The following is a 23,944-nucleotide window of genomic DNA, read 5'->3' on the forward strand; positions in this document are numbered from 1 at the left end:
CTTACACTAAAACAAAGAAAAAACTGCAGTTTTCATTATTTGTAGGTTAATATGATAGTATTTTACTAATCTGACCCTCTTTAAATGTAAATATTTTTGTGTAATTTAGTTTTCTTACGCTAAAACAAAGAGAAAAGATTGCAGTTTTCATTATTTATAAGTTAATATGATAGTATTTTAGTAGTCTGACCCTCTTTAAATGTAAATATTTTTGTGTAATTTTACTTTTCTTATGCTAAAACAGAGAAAAAATTTGCAGTTTTCATTATTTATAGGTTAATATGACAGTATTTTACTAGTCTCACCCACATTTAAATGTAAATATTTTTGTGTAATTTTACTTTTCTTACGCTAAAACAAAGAGAAAATATTGCAGTTTTCATTATTTATAGGTTAATATGATAGTATTTTACCAGTCTGATCCACTTTAAATGTAAATATTTTTGTGTAATTTTACTTTTCTTACGCTAAAACAAAGAAAAAATTGCAGTTTTCATTCTTTATAGGTTAATATGACAGTATTTTACTAGTCTGATCCACTTTAAATGTAAATATTTTTGCGTAATTTTACTTTTCTTATGCTAAAACAAAGAGAAAATACTGAAGTTTTCATTATTTATAGGTTAATATGATAGTATTTTAGTAGTCTGATCCAGTTTAAATGTAAATATTTTTGTGTAATTTTACTTTTATAATGCTAAAACAAAGAGAAAAGATCGCAGTTTTCATTATTTATAGGTTAATATGATAGTATTTTACTAGTCTGATCCACTTTAAATGTAAATATTTTTGTGTAATTTTACTTTTCTTACACTAAAACAAAGAAAAAACTGCAGTTTTCATTATTTGTAGGTTAATATGATAGTATTTTACTAATCTGACCCTCTTTAAATGTAAATATTTTTGTGTAATTTAGTTTTCTTACGCTAAAACAAAGAGAAAAGATTGCAGTTTTCATTATTTATAGGTTAATATGATAGTATTTTAGTAGTCTGACCCTCTTTAAATGTAAATATTTTTGTGTAATTTTACTTTTCTTATGCTAAAACAGAGAAAAAATTTGCAGTTTTCATTATTTATAGGTTAATATGACAGTATTTTACTAGTCTCACCCACATTTAAATGTAAATATTTTTGTGTAATTTTACTTTTCTTACGCTAAAACAAAGAGAAAATATTGCAGTTTTCATTATTTATAGGTTAATATGATAGTATTTTACCAGTCTGATCCACTTTAAATGTAAATATTTTTGTGTAATTTTACTTTTCTTACGCTAAAACAAAGAAAAAATTGCAGTTTTCATTCTTTATAGGTTAATATGACAGTATTTTACTAGTCTGATCCACTTTAAATGTAAATATTTTTGCGTAATTTTACTTTTCTTATGCTAAAACAAAGAGAAAATACTGAAGTTTTCATTATTTATAGGTTAATATGATAGTATTTTAGTAGTCTGATCCAGTTTAAATGTAAATATTTTTGTGTAATTTTACTTTTCTAATGCTAAAACAAAGAGAAAATATCGCAGTTTTCATTCTTTATAGGTTAATATGATAGTATTTTACTAGTCTGATCCACTTTAGATTGAATGAACCTAAAATGATTTTAACATCTTTGATTGCTAATACTTTCAGTGTAATTTTTGCATTTCTAAATTCATCCCACAGGCCCAATTGGACCCTTTGTCGAGTCAGTTTTGACCCCCAGTCTGCACGTTTGAGACCCCTGCTGTAATGGAAATGGTAGCCTATAATCTAACACGGAGCGAAAGGGTGATGATGACGACTCCAGTGATTCAGACGCATTTATTTATCGACTTATTTTGAGGTTTATTGCTTTGACTTTCCTTCTATTAAAGTCACTTTTCCCCAATGGGACAATGACATTTGCAGATTGATCAGCTATAGCTTTAATGCCGTTAGAAATCATTATATTGTTTTTTTAAAAAATCCAGTTGGTCTTTAATTTGATGTGACCTTTTTACAGGGGCTGATCTATCTTCCCTTCCTCCTTTGAGTCTTTTGTTTTCCTTTCCACAAATGACATGACGGATGTGAAAGTGTTAGCAGGCGGTGTGTAAAGAGGCTTCGGCATTACGATGATTTAATGACTGACACTTTCACTCTTTGCTAAATAGTGTCACTGTTGCACCTCAGGCAATAAATGGCCTATTATTTCAACACCACACACACATATAGATGCGCATGTGCAGGCGCATGCACGGACAAGACGTCTGCATAAGGATGAGTATATTTAAAGCCTGCGTCTCTTTAGCGAGTGTGTGAACACATGCTGACACACGTGCAGACGGAGTGACATTTGCTCTGGCCCAGATATGTTGCACAGACACCATTGCACTCATACTCCCAAATGTGCAGACACAACGCAGTGATAATACTGGCTATCAGTGCGTCATTCCATACATGCCTTCAGGATAAATAGACCGCCAGGAATAAAGGCAAAGATGGAGTGTGTGCATGTGGAAGTAACCGAAGGAGAAAAACAAAGAGACAGGAGGGTGGGATGAGTTAATTTGGCCGCCCTGAAATGTTATTTGATCCGAGAAGCTTTGCAAAATGTTCTGAGGAGGCTAACTTCACATGGATATATATATATATATATATATATATATATATATATATATATATATATATATATATATATATATATATATATATATATATATATATACACATACATGTACATACATAGAGCAGGTTAATGGAGGGATAGCAGAGATGGTTGGACCCAGTACTACTTTGGTGGCACTTCCCAAATGAATTTTCTCTCCATTTTAACCTTTTTTAAGTGATTTATTACCATTTATTATAATATTTTCCTCTGCATTTTATGTTTTTTCCAGTGTAAATCATGTATTGTCTTATATTTAGTTCACTGGTCATGTAGATGTTTATAAAAACTGAGTAAATTCAATGGTTATTATATTAAAACAATGAAATCTGAAGAAATAAATGACTTTTTCCATTCAAATATATAAATATTTTAAATAAATGAAAATTATTCACTCGTTCACTGTTCATTCACTGTTGCTTTAAACTCACTTTTAACCCATAAAAACCCAGTATTACTTTGGTGGCACTTCCCAAATGAATTTTTCTCTTCATTTAAACCTTTTTTACATTATTTATTACCATTTACTGTAACATTTACCTTTATATTTTATGTTTTTTCCAGAGTAAATCATGTATTGTCCTATATTTCATTCAGTGATCATGTAGATGTTTATAAAAACTGAGTAAATTCAATGGCTATTATATTAAAACAAAGAAATCTGAAGAAATAAATGACTTTTTCCATTCAAACATATAAATATTTAAATAAATAAAAATTATTCACTCCATCGCTGTTCATTCACTGTTGCTTTAAATTCACCTTTAACCCATAAAAACCTAGTACTACTTTGGTGGCACTTCCCAAATAAATTCTTCTCTCCATTTTAACCTTTTTTAAAGTGATTTATTGCAATATTTACCTCTATATTTTATGTTTTTTTCAGTTAAAATCATGTATTTTCCTATATTTAATTCACTGATCATGTAGATGTTTATAAAAGCTGCGTAAATTCAATGGTTATTATATTAAAACAAAGAAAACTGAAGAAAAAAAGGACTTTTTCATCAAATATATAAATATATAAATAAATAAATAAAAATTGTTCACTCATTCACTGTTCATTCACTGTTGCTTTAAACTCACTTTTAACCCATAAAAACCCAGTATTACTTTGGTAGTACTTCCAAAATGATTTTTTCTCCCCATTTTAACCTTGTTTTTAAGTGATTTATTGTAATATTTACCTCTGTATTTTATGTTTTTTCCAGTTAAAATCATGCATTTTCCGATATTTAATTCACTGACCATTTAGATGTTTATAAAAGATCAGAGTAAATTAATTGGTTATTATATTAAAACAAAGAAAACTGAAGGAAAAAAATTACTTTTTCAGTAAAATATATGAATAAATAAAAATTATTCACTCGCTCACTGTTCATTCACTTTTGCCTTAAACTCACCTTTAACCCATAAAAACCCAGTATTACTTTGGTAGCACTTCCAAAATGATTTTTCCCTCCATTTTAACCTTTTTTTAAGTGATTTATTGTAACATTTACCTCTATATTTTATGTTTTTTTCCAGTTTAAATCATGTATTGTCAAATATTTCATTCACTGATCATGTAGATGTTTATAAAAACTGAGTAAATTCAATGGTTATTATATTAAAACAATGAAAACAGAAGAAAACATTACTTTTTCAGTAAAATATATGAATAAATAAAAATTATTCACTCATTCACTGTTCATTCACTGTTACTTTAAACTCACCTTTAACCCATAAAAACCCAGCACTACTTTGGTGGCACTTCCAAAAGGAATTTTTCTCTCAATTTAACCTTTTTTAAGTGATTTATCACCATTTATTGTAATATTTACCTCTGTATTTTATGTTGTTTTTTTTTTCCAGTGTAAATCATGTATTTTCCTATATTTAACTCATTAATCATGTAGATATCTATAAAAACTGAATAAATTCAAGGGTTATTACATTAAAACAAAAGAAAACTTAAGAAAAAAGACATTTTCATTACAATATATGATAAAAATTATTCACTCACTCCTTCACTGTAGCTTTAAACTCACCCTTAACCCATAAAGGCCCAGTGCTAATTTTGTATCAGTTCCCAAATGAATTTTTCCTCTTTTTTTTTTCTCAGTCAAATCTATCCTTAACTGAACATAAACCACGTGTCTCCATCCACTGTTACTGATCCAACTCCATGGGTTTTACTGGTCAATCAGTGTTATAGAAGATGATGATGTTTCCACGGTAACTACGGAGCCTCTGAACGTCCAAATGGGTCATATCTGATGACCATGAAAAGATGACAAACTGTATTTTACACCAATTATTGACATGTATTGATAGGATTAGTGGATCAACAGATATAAACCAGTTTAAATCAGTAGATGCTTTTGTTCGACGGCGGTTGTTCGGGACTTTATGGGTTAATATAAAAATTGAGATAAAATGAGCAAAACGAGGGAGGGGTTTGTAGAGCCAGATGTGACGGATGAATGTGGCAACTAATAGGCGGAGAAAGATTTTAATTTAGATACAAGGAGGACAAAGGGAAGAGGTATAAAAGAGAGAAGCGAAAGGCAAAAGAAAGAGGAATAACGAAATAAAACGGAGACAAGACAGACGGCGACAAATCATATTAAAATCTTTAAAACGCTCCATCCTGCTGACTCACTCAATGTTGTTTCTGTCTAATTATGTCAGCTGAAATGCAAAATCCAATATTACCAATCTAATGGCTTAAGCACAACAACATAAAAGATACAGAGTGGCTGGGAAGTGTGGATGTGGAGTAAAAAGATGGAGGGGCTGAAAGGATGAAGGAGAAGAAGAACCATAAAGACATCAGGGAGAAAAGCTTGGACAGGAGGCAAAACAAGGCCGGGACCATGAAATGATGAAAACCCATTTTGCACAGACTAATGGACCAAATGACACGGCAATAAGAGACGGAGACGAGCAAGAAAGGGGATTTAGGGAGAAAAAAAAAAGACAAAAAAAAAGCTGAAAGAAGAGGCTCTGTGATAGCAAACAGCAAGACAGATACTGTATGTCAGTGCATTAAAAATCCATTGTGGTTTGCATTAGTGGCCCATTTGTATGTGATAATGTCTGTACTTTGTGAGGCTGGCGACGGACTTGTTATCAGTGTGTGTGTGTGTGTTTGTGTGTGTGTGTATGTGTGTGTGTGTGTCTCACCAGGTTGGAACCTCCTGTCCAGTAGAGAAAGAATCCATCGGGGTCCACTTTCAGGGTTACAAGTGTAGGGGGTCCGCTGTTGGGCTCCTGAAGGACGGCACAAATAGAATCATTAGAACAGGGGTGTCAAACATGCGGCCCGGGGGCCAAAACCGGCCCGCCAAAGGGTCCAATCCGGCCCTGTTGAGCCGCTTTATGTAATAAATTCCCATTATGTCATAAAAGTTCCAAATGTAATAAGAACGTCACGTCATCTTGTAATAAAGCCGCATTATGTAATAAACTGACGCATTTTGTGATAAACTACCTCAATGCATTATGTAGTAAATTTTTTCACATTATGTAGTAAGTTATTACAATTTGAGAAATTTATTACAAAATGCGCTTGACACATTTTTATTTTCAGGAAAATGGAATAACGTAATAATTATACTCAAGTAGATTTTTTCGCCCTCTTTAATTGAAGTAGCCCTGCAGATTAGTAGTTGTAGTAGTGCTAATGATAGCCTACCTATTAGCATTACATTCGCAATTAGTACACACACTCCAACATGCACACACAAAGTAGAAAATGCTGATGTTGAACAATAAATGGCTTTATTTCTAAACAGAACCTTTTTAAGGCAAATTAAAATATTTTGATCAATATAAGGTGTCTATGCCAGTTGAAAAAAAAAAAAAAAAAATTCAGGAAAGTGTCTTTAACAATGTAAACAACATTTGTAGATATAAAAAAAGAGCTAAACCGTCACACCTTCCGTGGCTACCTTGCAACTAAAATGTATTTTGCTGAATATATTTCAATCAATTTAAAGTGTCTACAGCAGCTGAAAAAAAAATAAAATACTCGGGAAAGTGTCTTTAACAATGTAAAAAATGTACTATATAATGTGTTGACGTAGTTTATTACAAAATGTGTCAGTTTATTACAAAATGCGGCTTTATTACAAGATGACATGACATTCTTATTACATTTTGAACTTTTATTACATAATGGGAATTTATTACAAAATGCGGCTCAACAGGCCCGCAGGATGAATTACTGAAATAAAAAAATGACACTGAAGATATTAACAATCAAGGATGTCAAAACAAATTTAGTTCAATTCCATCTAAAGTGGGTCAGACCAGTAAAATACTATCATAATAAACTATAAATAACAAAAACCACATATTTTTCTCTTTGTTTTAGTGTAAAAAAAAAAAAAGTAAAATTACACAAAAATGTTAACATTTACAGACTAGCTTTTTACAAAAAATGTGAAAAACCTGAACAAATATGAACAACTTGAAGTGTCTTAAGAGATTTAAGAGTAACTGTACCAATATTCTGTCTGTTATTAAATGTTTTGTGTATTTGTAGATCCACTGTGATCTGTACATTGTAATGAACATGTAAAAATGAAAAGCTGAGGCCAAATAATGGCATAAATTGTTAAAATTACACTTTTTTTCTTAATAAATTTTATTTCGGTCATGTTTTGTTCATGTTTTTCCACATTTTTTTAAAGGATAGTTTGTAGATGTAAAAATTTTAATAATATAATGTTACTTTTTTCACTCTAAAACATAGAAATTAGACATACAAATTTTGAAATGGATATTATTTATGTATTATTATGTTATTATTTTAATGATCCGGCCCACTACAGGTCATATTGGGCTGTATATGGCCCCTGAACTAACATGAGTTTGACACCCCTGCATTAGAAGGATGTATAATAATATCCAGCTCCTTTTAACACACACACATGCACACACTTACAACACAAATCTCACACTTACAAGTGAAGAGATTAAGTGAGCTCTGGTTTGGACACCGAGCACTTAGAGCACTTAAAAGATAAATGTTATATTACAACGTCTTGTCTTGTTTTCATATCAGCTTTGATACATTTGCTCTCAATAAAGTGACTGGTAAGATGTGGAAACACAGCAACAACAGCGCACTAATGTCTGTTTGGAAGAAACACAAACACTTAGAGAAGCTGCGAAGATGTGAATATCAAAACTCATAATGCATGTCAGCGTCAAAACAGAAAAAAATAAGAATTCAGAGGTTACAGCTAGTGGTTTTGTTCTGGAAATTACAAACTGCATGCCTATATTTTCAGTATTTTGTGTGATATTTTTTATACAGTCTGTTTTTGCTGCTAAACAGGTTTTCATTGTTCCTGTGACAGTAGTCGCATTTCCATTGGACATCTGCGCAAAACTTTACCGATATTTACTAAATGTCGAAAAAACAGAAGTGCGCAATGTCGGTTTTTCCATTAAATCATAAATGCGATGATTTGTTTATTTATTATCGCGATATAACATGAGAAGTCATTCCATAAACATGGCGACAAACGTAAATATGGTGTTGATTTAGAGATATATTCATTATTATTATTATATATTACCCCTCTATTTCACACTAAATTAAAAAATGATTGGGTTTCCTGCTATGTCCACACATACCGCGACATGTTTCTTCTTCTTCTTCGCTTGTTGTAACATACGTCAACATCCGTTTTTTTAATTCACCCGACTCTAGTTGCGAAAAAAGGTCTTTCCATTGTAGTTTTGCGTGATACAGTTGTCCCTCACTATAACGCGGTTCACCTCTCGCGGCATCGCTGTTTCACGGATTTTTTTGCGTGCAATTTTGCTTGCTTTTTTTACAGTGTATGAACGCGCATTGTGTTCTGCGTCCTGATTGGCTAAGGGAGAACCCGCGCATTGTGTTCTGCGTTCTGATTGGCTAAGGGACTGTAGACCATTGTCAATCAATCTCCTCTGTGCCGTGTCTCCTGTACAGTACAGAATGCGTTCTTCTTGCCAAATTTACATAAATGTTCGATCACTAGCAGTGCGAGTCTGAAGTGCTGTATGTTTGCAAGTTTTCTCCCCGACAAAACCTACAATGTCGACGAACGTTCTGCACCGACAAAGGCACCTGCGGTCGCACCCAAAAGGCAGAGGAAGATGCTAACCATCGCACAAAAATTTGGACTTCTGGACATGCTGAAGGAAGGTAGAAGTTACGCGGCTGTAGGGCACCATTACGGAATACATATAACAATTGTAAAAAATAAAGCTGACTACTTCGCGGATTTTGCCTATTGAGGTTATTTTTAGAACGTAACCCCCGTGATAAACGAGGGACCACTGTATACCATTTGCGCTACACCCAAAAAACCACCTCTTGCCAGCGCAAAAGCTTTTAATCAAAAAATGAGACTTTTGGCGAAATTGTCGTTTTTCCATTAGGTAAATTTTTACGCGCAAGTTATATTATCGCGATTTGAGGGTCAATGGAAAAGCGACTATTGACAATAAAGATCTATTCTATATTTGTTTTTTAATTTATAGTTGATTTACTTTCATGCTGTCGTCATCATCTACCTGCTGTGTCTCCATTATTTTTGATATTTATTGGTTGCTTTATAGACAAATAGGCGTCGGATATATGCATGTTATTAATTCCATTTATGATCAACTTCATCCATTGTTCTTTTGTTATTATCATCGATAATCTTCAAGAATTTCCTGTAATTGTTTTTGTAATTGTAAGTGCTTTTACCTTGCAAATGATTGAAACATGGTGTAGTTTGATTTGGCCTGACACCACCTTGTTTATTTGGACCAAAAGAACAGGTGAAGTGCACTCTGAACATTTGGACCAACTGATGTAGGTGTAGAAATGCCCGAAATCTCAAAACAAATAGTATTTTGGACATAGCAACATACAGCTGTGGCGAAAAGTTTTGGTAGCAACACAAACTCACTAAGCATAAATGCTAATCAGTGTTCCTCAATGTACCTCAGATACATGGAAAAAGCTGAAAAGTAAATATATTTTCTGTTGGTGCCAGAATTTCTGGTCATAACTGTGGATGAAGGTAAAGAAGATATGAAATACAACTGCATTACACTTACATTAGCCCAGAAAAACAGACTCATCTCCATTAATTTTGACAAGAATCTGACTGAATTAAAAGTATGCTGAAAATATTCAATTTCACTTTTTTATACTGAAAATTCTAAGAATATTTTTAATCAGTTTGGGATTTTTATTGGGCTCTAGCAGCGAAGTTACAACCAGAATACTCTTAGCATGACCGTCCCTGAAACACAAGCCACTGATTGTTAGTTTGTTTGGTCTGTTCTGTTCCGTTCTGTGCTTTTTATCAAAGGTATATTAACTCTGGTCCACTTTCATACGTAGTAGGAGATGACAATGTTCATCATTAACAATCATCAATAATATTTACAATCAGTGTCTTACCACTGTGACAGTATTTTGTATCTTGCACAATCAATCTTTATTTATTTATTTGCATCTTGATACACTTAATCTTTGCACAGAGTACTCGCTTTATTTTATTTTACCCATCTATTTTTCCTTGCACAGTTTATTTCCTTTATTTCCTTCTAATTTAGTTTTAATTGTATAGCTTATGTCCTTTATTTCATTATAGTTTAATTTGAATTGTTTTAATGACAGTTTATTTCCTTTTAGTTTAGTTTAAATTGTTTTGATTGTACATTTTATTTCCTTAATTTCATTATAGTTTAGTTTAAATCATTTTAATTGTACAGTTTATTTCATTATAGTTTAATTGTTTACGTTAGTCGTGTGAAGGGAACTCACAAAGTAAGAATTTCATTGCTCAGTGCTGCTGTGTATACGACAATAAACTTCTTGAATCTTGAATCAGTGCGGGATGCCATTCAGAATCTGCCATCCAGCGGCTTTACAGGCTTTATATTTTGATATAAACAACTCATTCTGAGGTAACAGAAGTGCAGGATCTCATACACTAATGAAAACGTTGCTGTTATTTTTATATTTTGCTTCTGCAGTTAGGTCATTTTACACATTGAACCTTTAAAAAGAAGTGTGCAGCTGTTATTATTAGGGGTGTAAGAAAATATCAATTCTGCAATATATCGCGATATTTCATTTCACAATACTGTATCGATATTTTTAGGTATTTATTCAAATGCAGATATTGTGGAGGTTCACTTTAATTTTTATTTTTTGTTTATATTTTATTTATTATTATTTAGTAAGTAAGTAAAGTAAGTAAATTTTATTTACAGAGCACTTTTCACAGACAGTCGCAAAGTGCTTTACAGTGCGAAGTACAAATAAACAGTACAAATACAATTAAAACACAATAAAATACAATTTAAAATACGATTAAAATATAATGAATACATAAAGAAATTTAACACTCTTTTACTAAAATTTAACACTCTTTTATTAAATAATGTTAGTTCCTTTGTTGGGATTGAACTAAAATAATGTTCTGATGTTAGTTCTGAACGAATAGAATATGAACATTTGAACAGAATCTTAAACTGTAATGTCTGTAAAACATAATTTCAGTTTGAACACAGGAACATTTTGTGATATAGCATTAGATCCTGTTCTGATCAAATAAAAATGTGTCTAGTATTTGTGCATATTTCTGGTGTAATTCAATTCTTCAAGGAAATAATCATAAAAAAAAAAAAAAGAAACAAAAAAAATTACATTTTTAACAGTATCATGATATATCGTATCGTGATCCTAGTATTGTAATTTGTATCGTATGGCCACATTCTTGCCAATACACACCCGTAGTTTTTATACAGAACCTGAAAATGGAAGAACTGTCTGGCATTAATCAACCCGGTTATGGAAGGACGCTATACTTGTCGTTTCCATGGCGTCTTGTTATTACAGGAGTGCAGACAGACAGAAAGACGGACATGGACTGTCTTCCAACAGCTGTTTTGAGGCTGGAAACCACACTGTTTGGCCAGCATGGAGCTCTCATTCATGTGCAGCATGATGACGACACAGAAGCCTGCGTCAACATGTCATTAGCATCATCATTACGGGGGTCATATGTAAGATACTATGACCGCGCACACACACACACACACACAAAGCTACCGTTTCTGTAAATACAGTGGTGAGTCCAGCCGACAAACATACGACCCAGACATCCTGAGAAACAACGATGATGATCCATGTTGTTTGTTATTATACAAACAGATGATTCATGTAACATGTCGGCGTAAGCATCGATATCAGCCAGAGAGAAACGTCAACGCAATGCACTGAAAACCTTCCCACTAACATGTTATCAGAGGAAGAAGGTTTACAGAAAAACAAAACTCCAACAACTAACCGCTGACATATGATGAATCATCTACACCAGTGTCAAACATGAGGCCCGTGGGCCAAAACCAGCCCGCTGAAGGTTCTCATTCAGCCTGCAGGATAAATTTGCAAAGTGTAAAAATAACTGTCAAGGATGTTTAACTCATTTTAGTTCAGGTTCCACATACAAACCAATATGATCTCAAGTAAAATAATAGTATAACAACCTATAAATAATGACACCAAATTTTCTTCTTGGTTTAGTGTGAAAAAAATATTACATTATGCCTAAAAAAAATTTGTCTTAGTGCAAAAAAATAACATTGAATTATGAAAATATTTACATTTACTAATTATCCTTTAACAATAAAATGTAAATAACATGAACAAATATGAACATGCAACAATATATTTTAATAAATGTTACTAAATGTTCTGTGTCTTTCGTAGATCCAAACCATAATGCACATTTGTTGAGGCATAATATTGTTAAAATTGCACTAATTTTTACTCAGAAATTTCATTTTTTCAGGTCATTCACATCTTTTTTGTTTGGATAGTTTATAAAAGTAAGTATTTTCATTATTTAATGTTTTTTTTTTTTTTTTTTTTTTTTTTTTTTTGCGCTAAAACCAAGTGTAAAAGTTGGAGTTGTCCTTATTTGTAGGTTATTAAAAGTAACACTGTCATGGATTTTTTTTTTTAACTCATTTTAGTTCAGGTTGTACATACAGACCAATATAGTCTCAAGTAAAATAAAAGCATAATAACCTATAAATAAGGACTCCAAATTTTCTTCGTGGGTTAATGTGAAAAAAATAGTATTACATTATGCCTTTAAATAATGACAACTCCAAATGTTTGTCTTAGTGAAAAAAAATAACATTGAATTATGAAAATATTTACATTTACAAATTACCCTTTAACAATAAAATGTAAATAACCTGAACAAATACGAACAACATGCAACAATACCTTTTGATATTTTAACAATATTCGTAATGTGCATTTGTTCAGGCATAATATTGTTAAAGTTGCACAAATTTTTCTTCAGAATTTTTTTTTTTTCAGGTTATTCACATCTTTTTTGTTCAAATAGATTATAAACGTAAGTATTTTCATCATTTACTGTTTTGGGTTTTTTTTTTTCATTAAAACAAAGTGTAAAATTTGGAGTTGTCAAAATTTATAGGTTATTATGTTATTATTTTACTTGTCCGACCCACTGGAGATTAAATTGGGCGGAATGTGGTCCCTAAAAAAAAACATCAGTTTGACACCCCTGGTCTACACATAAAATACAGAGTTGTAAAAGCTGGTTCATAAAAAGGTCAAAGGGACTGAAAGCTGTCAGAACACCATAAAGCATATAATAAAATGAATGCAAATCACACAACAGATAAGTAAGTGAGCTCAGACACTGCAGCAAAGATAAGCAAATGTCAACAGTCAACATAAAGGAGGGTTTCATTGACACTCCTATATAGTTCAATGGAGTTGTAATTTATTGAGCAGATATCAAACTAATATTTTATATGCCATAAAAGACTTGGAGCAAAGAATAAAGCAGCATTCTTAAGTATGAAAAGTGATAAAATAAACTTAGCAGAACTAAAAAAAGAAAAGATTCTTTACATTTGCTTGGAGATTTATAGACACTTAGGACAGATTTATACACAGCTTAACTGTAACTTTGGTCCTGTTTCCTGGTAAGACTATAACATTTTCTCTGTGTAAAAGCTAAACATACCTTGAGTTTAGGCTCCAGGGTCGGCTAATGGAGAGAAGGTCAAGAGGTTTGGATTCAGAGAAGGATGACAGGAGGAAGTGAGGCAGGAAACAAGGGAGAAGGGTTTAGAAAGAGGTAGGGGATTGGTTTGGAGAAAGGATGAAGGTTGAAAGGGAAAAAAGTAAAAGAAACAAGGAGTCAGAGGAAGAAAAAGAGCATAAAATCAAAGTCTTGTTTCAACAGAACATCACCAGACCTTCGGTAAATGGAGTTCATTGTGAAACATGGCTTTCACTTAGGATTCAAGGGCCCAACAGGACACTGGGTTCTGATATGCATCCATCACCACAGGACTAACGTTAACGCTTTATCGGGCAAGTGACTATTTTTGGTCATTTCTTCACACATTACAAGACAGTGGCAGCAACAGTTACAGTGAAGACAGTGAGGCAACAGTCTCAGGTCCAATGTGGTCTACAGGGTCTACAAGGTCCACTTCTGAATGAACAGTGAGTGGACCTGCTTTTTTTTAGGTACACTGTAAAAAAAATCTGTAATTTAACAGAATTTTCACTGTTTATTGTACAAATTTTCCTGTATTTTTAAGATACAGGAAAATATCAAATATCAATGAAATTACAAAAACAGACTGTGATTTTACATGTCAAATGTAAAATAACAGGAAAAAACTGTAACTTCGAATAACCAGAAAATATCCATTTTTTAAAAGAAATTTTTTTGTTTTTTCACAGAAAAATACAGTTAAAATACATTTGCAAATGTATGGTAATTTCACAAATATTTCTTTTATATTTATGAGATTAAACTGTTAATTTAAAGTTTAATACTGCAAAAACAAAAATATTTAAATTAAACCAGATAAAATTACTGACAGTTAACCGTAAAAGAAATATTTGTTCTATAAGTTTAACAAGACTTGTTTGTTAATTGACAAATATCTTGTGTAAATACGGGAGGTTTCACAGCAAAAATGTTGAATAAATGTATTTTTGTGAATTTATAACACGTATAAGCACTGATAAACTGTTAAAATACAGTTTTTAATCAGTGGATTGTACAACTTAGTCTCATTGAAAATTTTATATATATATATATATATATATATATATATATATATATATATATATATATATATATATATATAAAATGTATTTATTTATAGGTAATTTGATTGTTTTAATACATGTAAATATTCTTCATTAAACATTAAAAAGTAAAACAAAAAATAAAAAGCAAAATCTCCCGTAAAGTTAGGGCAAAAAACTGTATTTTAATTATGGAAAATTAGCATATTTTTATAAGATGGTTAATTTCCATTATTTTACTGTATTTTTTTTGGCACCCCTGCTGCCGGAATAATACCGTTTTTTTTTTATGTTTTTTTTTTTTTTTTTTACAGTGTAGGTGGTGATGAAAAAGGCATTATTTTATTAGATTATGTATATATCATTAGGCTCCAACACACATTATATGTCATTATAATATGCGACTAATTGTACAGTGAATAGAATATTTAGATCTGGGCAGATCAGGTTCAGATTCTGAGCTCAGATGCTGTTATTACTTTGTTTATGTGAAGTTAAATAAAGGCTGCAGAGAAAAGAGCATGAAGCAGAATAAATGGAAACGACAGAATAGAAAAAATGAATGAAACTCTACATCAGATACAGGGATGTGCTGGTGCATTAGCTAACTGTGCATTCATTTGCTTGGTTTATGTAACTGTGTTTATATGGTGAATACTTCAGATACTTCTATACAGCTTGTGAGTATACAGCTAGCATGTCATAAAAAACAACAGAAATATAGAGATCTATCCCTACTGGTGACAAAGTGAAATATTATATAATAAATAGGGGAGTAAGAAAATATTCATTCATTCATTCATTTTCTGAACCTGCTTTATCCTCATTAGGGTCACGGGGGTCGCTTGGAGCCTATCCCAGCTACATAGGGGCGAAGGCGGGGTACACCCTGGACAAGTCGCCAGTTCATCACAGGGCTGAACATATAGAGACAAACAATCACTCTCACATTCACACCTATGGGCAATTTAGATTAACCAATTAACCTATTAGTACATGTTTTTGGATTGTGGGAGGAAGCCGGAGTACCCGGAGAGAACCCACGCAGACACGGGGAGAACATGCAAACTCCACACAGACAGGTCCCACCCCCCGTCGACTGGTGTTGGAATCGAACCCAGGACCTTCTTGCTGTGAGGCACGAGTGCTAACCACTGCACCACCGTGTCGCCCTAGTAAGAAAATATCGGTTCAGCAATATATCGCAATATTTCATTTCACAATACTGTATCGATATTAAAAAGTACTGTATTGATATTTTTAGGTATTTATTCAAATGCAGATATTGTGGAGGTTCTTTTTTTATTTCTATTTTTTGTTTCTTATTATTTAACACTTTTTTTTTTAAATAATGTTAATTTCTTTATTTGAGATCGCACAAAAATGCTCTGATGTTAGTTCTGAACGAACAGAATATGAACATTTGAACAGAATCTTAAACTGTAATGTCTGTAAAACATAATTTCAGTTTGAACACAGGAACATTTTGTGATATAGCATTAGATCCTGTTCTGATCAAATAAAAATGTGTCTAGTATTTGTGCATATTTCTGGTGTAATTCAATTCTTCAAGGAAATAATCATTTAAAAAAAGAAACAAACCAAAAATTGCCTTTTTAATAGTATCATGATATATTGTGATATATCGTATTGCGATCCTAGTATTGTGATTTGTATTGTATCGCCAGATTCTTGCCGATACACACCCCTAATAATAAAAACGATTGTTTAAGTATGGCGTCACATCTTTAAACAAAATAAACCACAGTACTGTAATATTGTTCATTGTTTCACATCCATTTTGAGTGACAATGGCGGCTTTTGATTGTCTTTTATTTAGTTCTATAAAGATAACATGAATACAAGCAAGAAAAAGACACTATTTAAAACTTTTAACCACTGAAACATTCCAGGTAAACGTGCTGCTGGTGAATTTGCGTCTGTTTCAGTGTCATAAAAGCTGCCGTGAGTATGTGTTTGCGTTCTTTTTCTTCAGTGGTTTTGCTTTACTGTGTGTTTTAGGGTCAAAACAGGAGGAATAACAGAAAAACAGAAAAGAAAAAGACAAAGAGAGGAATTTGAATTTGACAGGTTTTTACTAAATAAGGTAAGAAAATAAGTAAAGCTTTATTTATATAGCACTTCTTAAAACAACATGTTACTAAGTGCTTCACATAAAGGAGAGATAGATCAAATCAAATCAAATCAAATTTTAAGCCAATTTACAGAAACCCAACAGAATCCTCTGGTGCTCAGAACGTACATCAATAAGAGATTCAACTATCTTTAACCCTTTCATGCATGAATTATGACAACCTTAGTCAAGATTTTTTTCTTGAATGTTTTTATTCCTCCTTAGGCATGAAAAAAACAATGTGATCAAGTTTTTTTTTTCTTTTCATGGAGTTACATCATGTCCATGCATTTAATTTCTGAAGTAAAGAAACATTTGTTTAAAACCCAATATCAGAAAGTGAGATGAAAACAATGAAACAATAACATTTTAATGCTGCTAATCTGATGTTTTCTCACATTTTAACATATTCTAATGCTAGTTATGGACAACTTCATTGAGATAATATGCAAAAATAAACCTTTTTGTCTTACAAATAACAATTGATTTACACTAAAACATGTTACTGCAGATCAGGTTTATCAAGACCAGCACAGTTACAGTAATGGTATGAATGTTAGTGTTAGGGATGATGCATACGTGTCCAGTGTGTTGGCTGATATGGAACTAAAACAACAAAACCCATGAATACGCAAGAGAACAGCTGTAGCATAACTGTCCACTGTAGTGACCACTATGCATGAAAGGGTTAAATGAGTGCCCAGCAATCACCAAGGTCTCTCAATGATCTCTCAGTGATCTTCCAGTGATCTCCACGGTCTCCTCAAAGTTTTGGCTCGGTCCAAAACAGTCTCGATCACCAAGTGAAGCGATCTCTCAACAAATGCTCAAGGAGCCCTCAACTCATTAATCTCCAAATGATCTCTCAGCAATCTTTCAATGAACGCCAAATTTTTCCACCCTGAAGGTAGAGATGTTTCAGAGGTCAGTGAGGGAATGGGTGCAACTATCTCAATGACCCCCCCCCTGCATGATCTGACTGACCAGACAGTTTAAAGTAGGGGGCCAAAGGCACAACAAGCGCACAACGATCTACCAAACATTTACACAGAAACGGCTTTTTTTGAGACTTAGGAGATTGTTCAGAGACCGGGACAATTTTTGGTCCCTCAATGGTCACCCAACGATCTCCTCAGAAACTCAGAAAAACAATTCAAAGAAAGAAAGAAAAATCACCACAACACTTCAACCAACAGTAAAACAAGAAAATCTGTTTTTTAAAAAAAGCCCAAACTGTCTATTTTTATAGTGAGTAGGGATATAACAATATGAAAATTTCCTATCATGGTTATTGTGAGCAAAATTACCACGGTTATCATTATTATCGCAGTATTATTGAAATTGTGTTCAAAAAGTACTTACATACACTGAAATAATTTAACCAAGTTGTATTTTAAAAAAATAAACAAATAAAGTAATTGGCACAATGTACCTTCTGTTGCAGAAACATTCAAATATTAACCCTTAGTGGTCTGAGCCTATTTTGTCTGTTTTTCAGTCCTTTTGATTTTCCCTTTATATACTATATAAACAAATGTTTACTATACCCACGTTTGGGATCTTTTTTTTTTAGCACAACTTCATTTATATCAACTGCCGATTATTTTTTTCCACTTTAACCTACTATATCAACAAAAAAATACATACAATCCGATTTGAAAAACGTATATAATTTATTGCATGAATAAGACAAAGATGCTTAACGAACCTTTTCAAAGACTTTAAAAGTGAATACTGGTTCCAAATATTAGGTATATAAAATTAAAATTGTAATAAATTAATACTATACTCAAATATTTGACATAAAAGCATAGCTTTACATTGGCGTGTTCTCCGGAAAAGTGTGGTAATCAAACACAGTTATCACGATAATTAGAATTTAAATCACAGGCGGCAAACATGCGGCCCAGGGGCCAAAACCGGCCCGCCAAAGGTTCCAATCCGGCCTGCGGGATGAATTTACAAAGTGCAAGTTAGGGCATCAAACTCAAAAATAATATTATAATAACCTATAAATAATGACAACACCAATTTTTTCTCCTTGATTTATAACAAAAAACATTAAATTATGAAAATATTTACATTTACAAACTATCCTTTAACAGTAAACTGTGAATAACCTGAACACATATGAACAACCTGAAAAGTGTAAAGAAAATTACGTGCAATTTTAACTATTTTCTGCCTGTTACTAAGTGTTTTGTGCATATGTAGATCTGATCTGTAATGTATATACAGGGTGGGGAAGCAAAATTTACAATGAACATTTAGTTGTTTTTTCTCAGCAGGCACTACGTCAATTGTTTTGAAACCAAACATATATTGATGTCATAATCATACCTAACACTATTATCCATACTTTTTCAGAAACTTTTGCCCATATGAGTAATCAGGAAAGCAAACGTCAAAGAGTGTGTGATTTGCTGAATGTACTCGTCACACCAAAGGAGATTTCAAAAATAGTTGGAGTGTCCATAAAGACTGTTTATAATGGAAAGAAGAGAATGACTATGAGAAAAACTATTACGAGAAAGTCTGGAAGATACTATTAAAGAAGAATGGGAGAAGTTGTCACCCGAATATTTGAGGAACACTTGCGCAAGTTTCAGGAAGCGTGTGAAGGCAGTTATTGAGAAAGAAGGAGGACACATAGAATAAAAACATTTTCTATTATGTCAATTTTCTTGTGGCAAATAAATTCTCATGACTTTCAATAAACTAATTGGTCATACACTGTCTTTCAATCCCTGCCTCAAAATATTGTAAATTTTGCTTCCCCACCCTGTAACTATAAATGATAAGTCGAGGCATAATATTGATAAAATTGTACTTATTTTTCATAACAAATTTCATTTTTTTCAGGTTATTCGCATCCTTTGTTTGGTTAGTTTGTAAATGTAAATATTGGCATAACTGAATGTTATTTTTTGCACTAAAACAATTTGGAGTTGACATTATTTATTGGCTATCATGCTATTATTTTCCGGTCCGGCCCACTTCAGATTAAATTGCGCTGAATGTGGCCCCTGGAAGAAAATGAGTTTGACACCCCTGATTTAAATGGTAACACTAAACATCTGCAATTTTACGGCAGTTTATCATTATACTGGTAATCGTTACATCCATTATAGTGAGTCTCTCTTACTCACTGCTCTGTGTTTTACCTCCCATTACACAAGCTTTGGGGGGGTGCACTGAGCATGCTCAGACGTCTATGGAAAAAACAAGGTCTATTCTAACAACGGCACGATTTGAAATTTTAACTATTGAGCAAACGGTTGAATTTGGATGAATATTTAAAATAAATCATGCATTCAGAACGCTCACCACTGACACGTCAGCGGTTAAAGGGTTAAGTTCCATAATGGTCGCTGTCGTCCGTTATGTCGACCACATACAAAAGATTTGCAAATGAAAACACCTGGCTTCGGTGACAGAGCCTTTGTTTGGATGTTATGTACGCTCTTATATGCAGTCGGTAAACAAGGAAAAATGCGGTTTACATTATGCACAAATTTAAATGTAGTGTTGTAAAGAGAACTACGTGTTGGACAGATCTGATGTGAGATAAGTGCGGACTTTACCCACATTTCTGCCCTAGACCTAAAGTACAACAGAGGTTAAAACAGGGATATAGAAACAGGGGATCTGTCAAGGTCACGCTCAGAAGAGGAACAGAAAAATCACTTTGACACGATTCTGTTATAATATGTCTTCAGCCTCCGTTTGACCGTCTCATACCACACATTTGGTCACGGGTAAAAAAAAAAAAACAGTCACGCACGACCCAAGACCTTGAACTCTACGCAATAAGCATCCTTTACATCAGTTTAATCTTAAAAAGTCAACGGGTTCATTTATTTTGAATGAACCAAATCAATGTTAAATCACAACAGAAGAAACTACAAGTGGGTTTTTGTCACATCTTTTAAATAATTTTTACGTTTTGTCTTTTTACGTCACTTTCGTCTTGGTTCATCTTTTACAATTTGTCGTATTATGTTGTAATGTCGTGTTTGTCGCTTTCACCTTATGTCGTGCTGTTTAATACGTTGGTTTCTTCCTCTTCTTTTCATCTGGTTTTATCTTTGTAGTTTTTGTTAACTTTTATGTTTTCATGTTGTTTATTCCTTCACTTTGCTTTCACTTCATTTTTTACATCCATTGTCATTTTGGTTTTTGTGTTTTTGTCTTTTCTTTTGTAATATTTTGATCTCATTACATCTTTTAAATAATTTTCATCATTTTTTGCCTTTTACATTTTATTCCTCTTGTTTTCTCTTTATCATTTTTGTTGTGTTAAGAATTTGATATTGTTTTTTTTTTTCATGTTAGTACATTTTTTGTATTGTTTTTGTCTTTTCTTCAGTAATATTTTGATCTCATTACATCTTTAACATAATTTTCATCATTTTTTGCCTTTTACATTACATTCCTTTTGATTTCTCTTTACCATTTTTGTTGTGTTAACAATTCTATATTGTTTTGTTTTTCATGTTAGTACATTTTTTGTATTGTTGTTGTCTTTTCTTTTGTAATATTTTGGTCTCGTTACATCTTTTACATCATTTTAATCTTTTTTTCCCTTTTACATGATCCTTTTGTTTTCTCTTTACCATTTTTGTTGCGTTAAGAATTTTATATTGTTTGTTTTTTCATGTTAGTACATTTTTTGCGTTGTTTTTGTAATATTACATCTTTTATGTTGTTTTCATCTTGTTTCTTTCTTCACATTACTTTGACCTTGTTTTTACATTATTTATTTTCTCTTTTTTCCTTCTTTTGCACCATTTTTGTCTTGTTTCATCCTTTGCATTGTTTTCCCTTCTTCAGTTTCTTACTTTTTTTTGTCTTTTTTGCATCTTTCCCATTGCATTCACCTTGTTTCATCTATTATATTCAATTTAAACCCACTTAAAAAAAAATCCGACTTTAAATGTTAACGACAAACTGACCTGACATTTACCATTTATCACGCTACAAAACATATCACACAACTCTCCAGATTCAACCTTCATCAACAAAGTCCCAGTGTTTGTGACATAAGCGAGGGCAGTACACTCTGTATACGTTATTTTTACGTTACAACTTTACTCCATTAACACCATTTCAATTCTACAACCAGACCCAGTCCACCTACTCAGTATCGTCCTGTGTCAGAACACACTTTGCCATAGATGGGGAATTCCACTGGGACCACACACACACACACACACACACACAAACACACACACTTATATACAGTTTACTCAAAGAAATGTGATCTATAGGTTCATATGACCAGGGATATAACACTGTTTCCTCTATAGCCTCCAAGCAAACACTGTCAGGAGGACGGACACACACATGCTCCATTGTGGTCACATACATTTGCATTTTACGCCTGCTAGGTTTTACATATCTAACAGTTTCTTTCTAAGGTTGCCTGCAAGCGTGACACTCCCGGCTCTGCGTAAGCCTCCTTTTGTACCATTTACTATTAGAGCAAACATGTCAATTTCCATAAATGCCTTCATTATCTTTGATATTATCTTAAAGGGGCGATATTTTGCTTTTTTTAAATGGACTTATGCATTTTAAAACATTTCCCTGTGGCCTACATAAACTGTAAATACTATGAATTCTTCATTAGTTCAACTCCACAGGTCCATCTTCAATAATATTTCTGAGTAATTGTAACAGGGTCAATTATTTTGCAGCAATGTGGGTATGCAGACAGTATTGTGTATTAGTTGTTGTTATAATTACACAAAATCTGTTCATTCTGTTTTCATTTGTTTAACAGGTTGGGCCTCAGAGTAGGGTGGTCCAATAATTTGAGAAAAAAATAAATTCAATGAAAGAAGTCTAGGCACCTTCCCAAATTGTTCCAAATGTCACTTTATTTTATTTTGCAAAGTTTTAGGTTGATATATTCAGTGAATGGCAGTGCTCAAGATAGGTCAACCTCACAATGTATTTTCGATATTGTCATATTGTGATAAAAAATAATCACAATTTTAGAGAACTTCTTTTCTCTCAGATGATTAACTAAGAGCGTCAATCTGACTCAAACTACATTAAATAACCATTTGCTAAATTGTATTAATCCGACATAAACAAGGAAACAATTAAAATAAAATATCTATACTTAGAGGGCTAAACCGACAATGCGTATACTCATACTTACAGATCTTTGTTTTTCAGCCAGTTGTCATGTACTTTCTCCAGCTTTTCAATGGCATGTTTCTTCAGAGTTGTCGGAATAGATGCATTTCCACACAACCAAGAACTCGTCTATTGTCTCATGACTGGCATTTCGGATGGATTTGCTCTCCTTCAAATGGTGGTGGAAACGCTGCAATACTTGCTTTACATTTGGTAATGGTTTGTATCTTGTAATAGTCTCTCTGTCAGCATAGCCAATCAAATAAATTTCATTAGTTTGTCGTGTGGATGCCATAGTGAATGATCTAAAGACAAGAACTGTGGAGAAGACGACGAGGTAGGATGGTTAGAGGAAAGATGACATCTTGAGCACTGCCTTCTTTTCACCCTATCACTTAGAAATTTTGCATAAATATACATTTCATTGAAACAAACAAATTGAGAAGGTGCCTTGGTTACTACAATGAAGTTGGATTTTCTGAACCACACTACCTCAGAGTCAGTATGTGGAACTTTTAATTTCAGTCTATTCCCCAACGAGTACTTTATAGTGTGACACTGCCCGCTATAACTAGTGTTTTCACGTCTTTACCTCTTCACTATTGTTTCTGATCTCTATGGGAGAGGTAAGCAGCCGTGCAGTCAAGGGAAATTTCTGTTTTAGCTTCTGCTAATTTCATTTTTAAGTGAACTGGCTAGGTCAAACTTTGTATGAGGTGCTTACGATGTGCTGAAACATATTTCCGTGTCATTTGGTCAGTGTAGGGCAGCGGTTCCCATTTTAACATCACAAATTTCTGGTGACCCCAGACATTCCAAATGGAGACTTTTTTTTTTTTTTGCTAAAATTAATTTGTTTTTGATCATGTAATAGTTCGCTATACTA

The 23,944-nt window shown here is 32.7% G+C and overlaps 1 protein-coding gene across 1 annotated transcript in view; it reads right to left on the reverse strand.

Moving 5' to 3' along the window:
* The window catches only part of plcb3 (phospholipase C, beta 3 (phosphatidylinositol-specific)), a 146,027-nt gene that overhangs the window by 101,718 nt on the left and 20,365 nt on the right, over positions 1–23,944 (reverse strand). Inside the window, exon 2 of the mRNA XM_030162722.1 lies at positions 5,801–5,887. Coding sequence (XP_030018582.1) covers positions 5,801–5,887 — 87 coding nt within the window. The remainder of the gene's footprint in view (positions 1–5,800; positions 5,888–23,944) is intronic.

The sequence above is a fragment of the Sphaeramia orbicularis genome, chromosome 18 (assembly GCF_902148855.1).
Source record: "Sphaeramia orbicularis chromosome 18, fSphaOr1.1, whole genome shotgun sequence".
Taxonomy (NCBI): Eukaryota; Metazoa; Chordata; class Actinopteri; order Kurtiformes; family Apogonidae; genus Sphaeramia; species Sphaeramia orbicularis.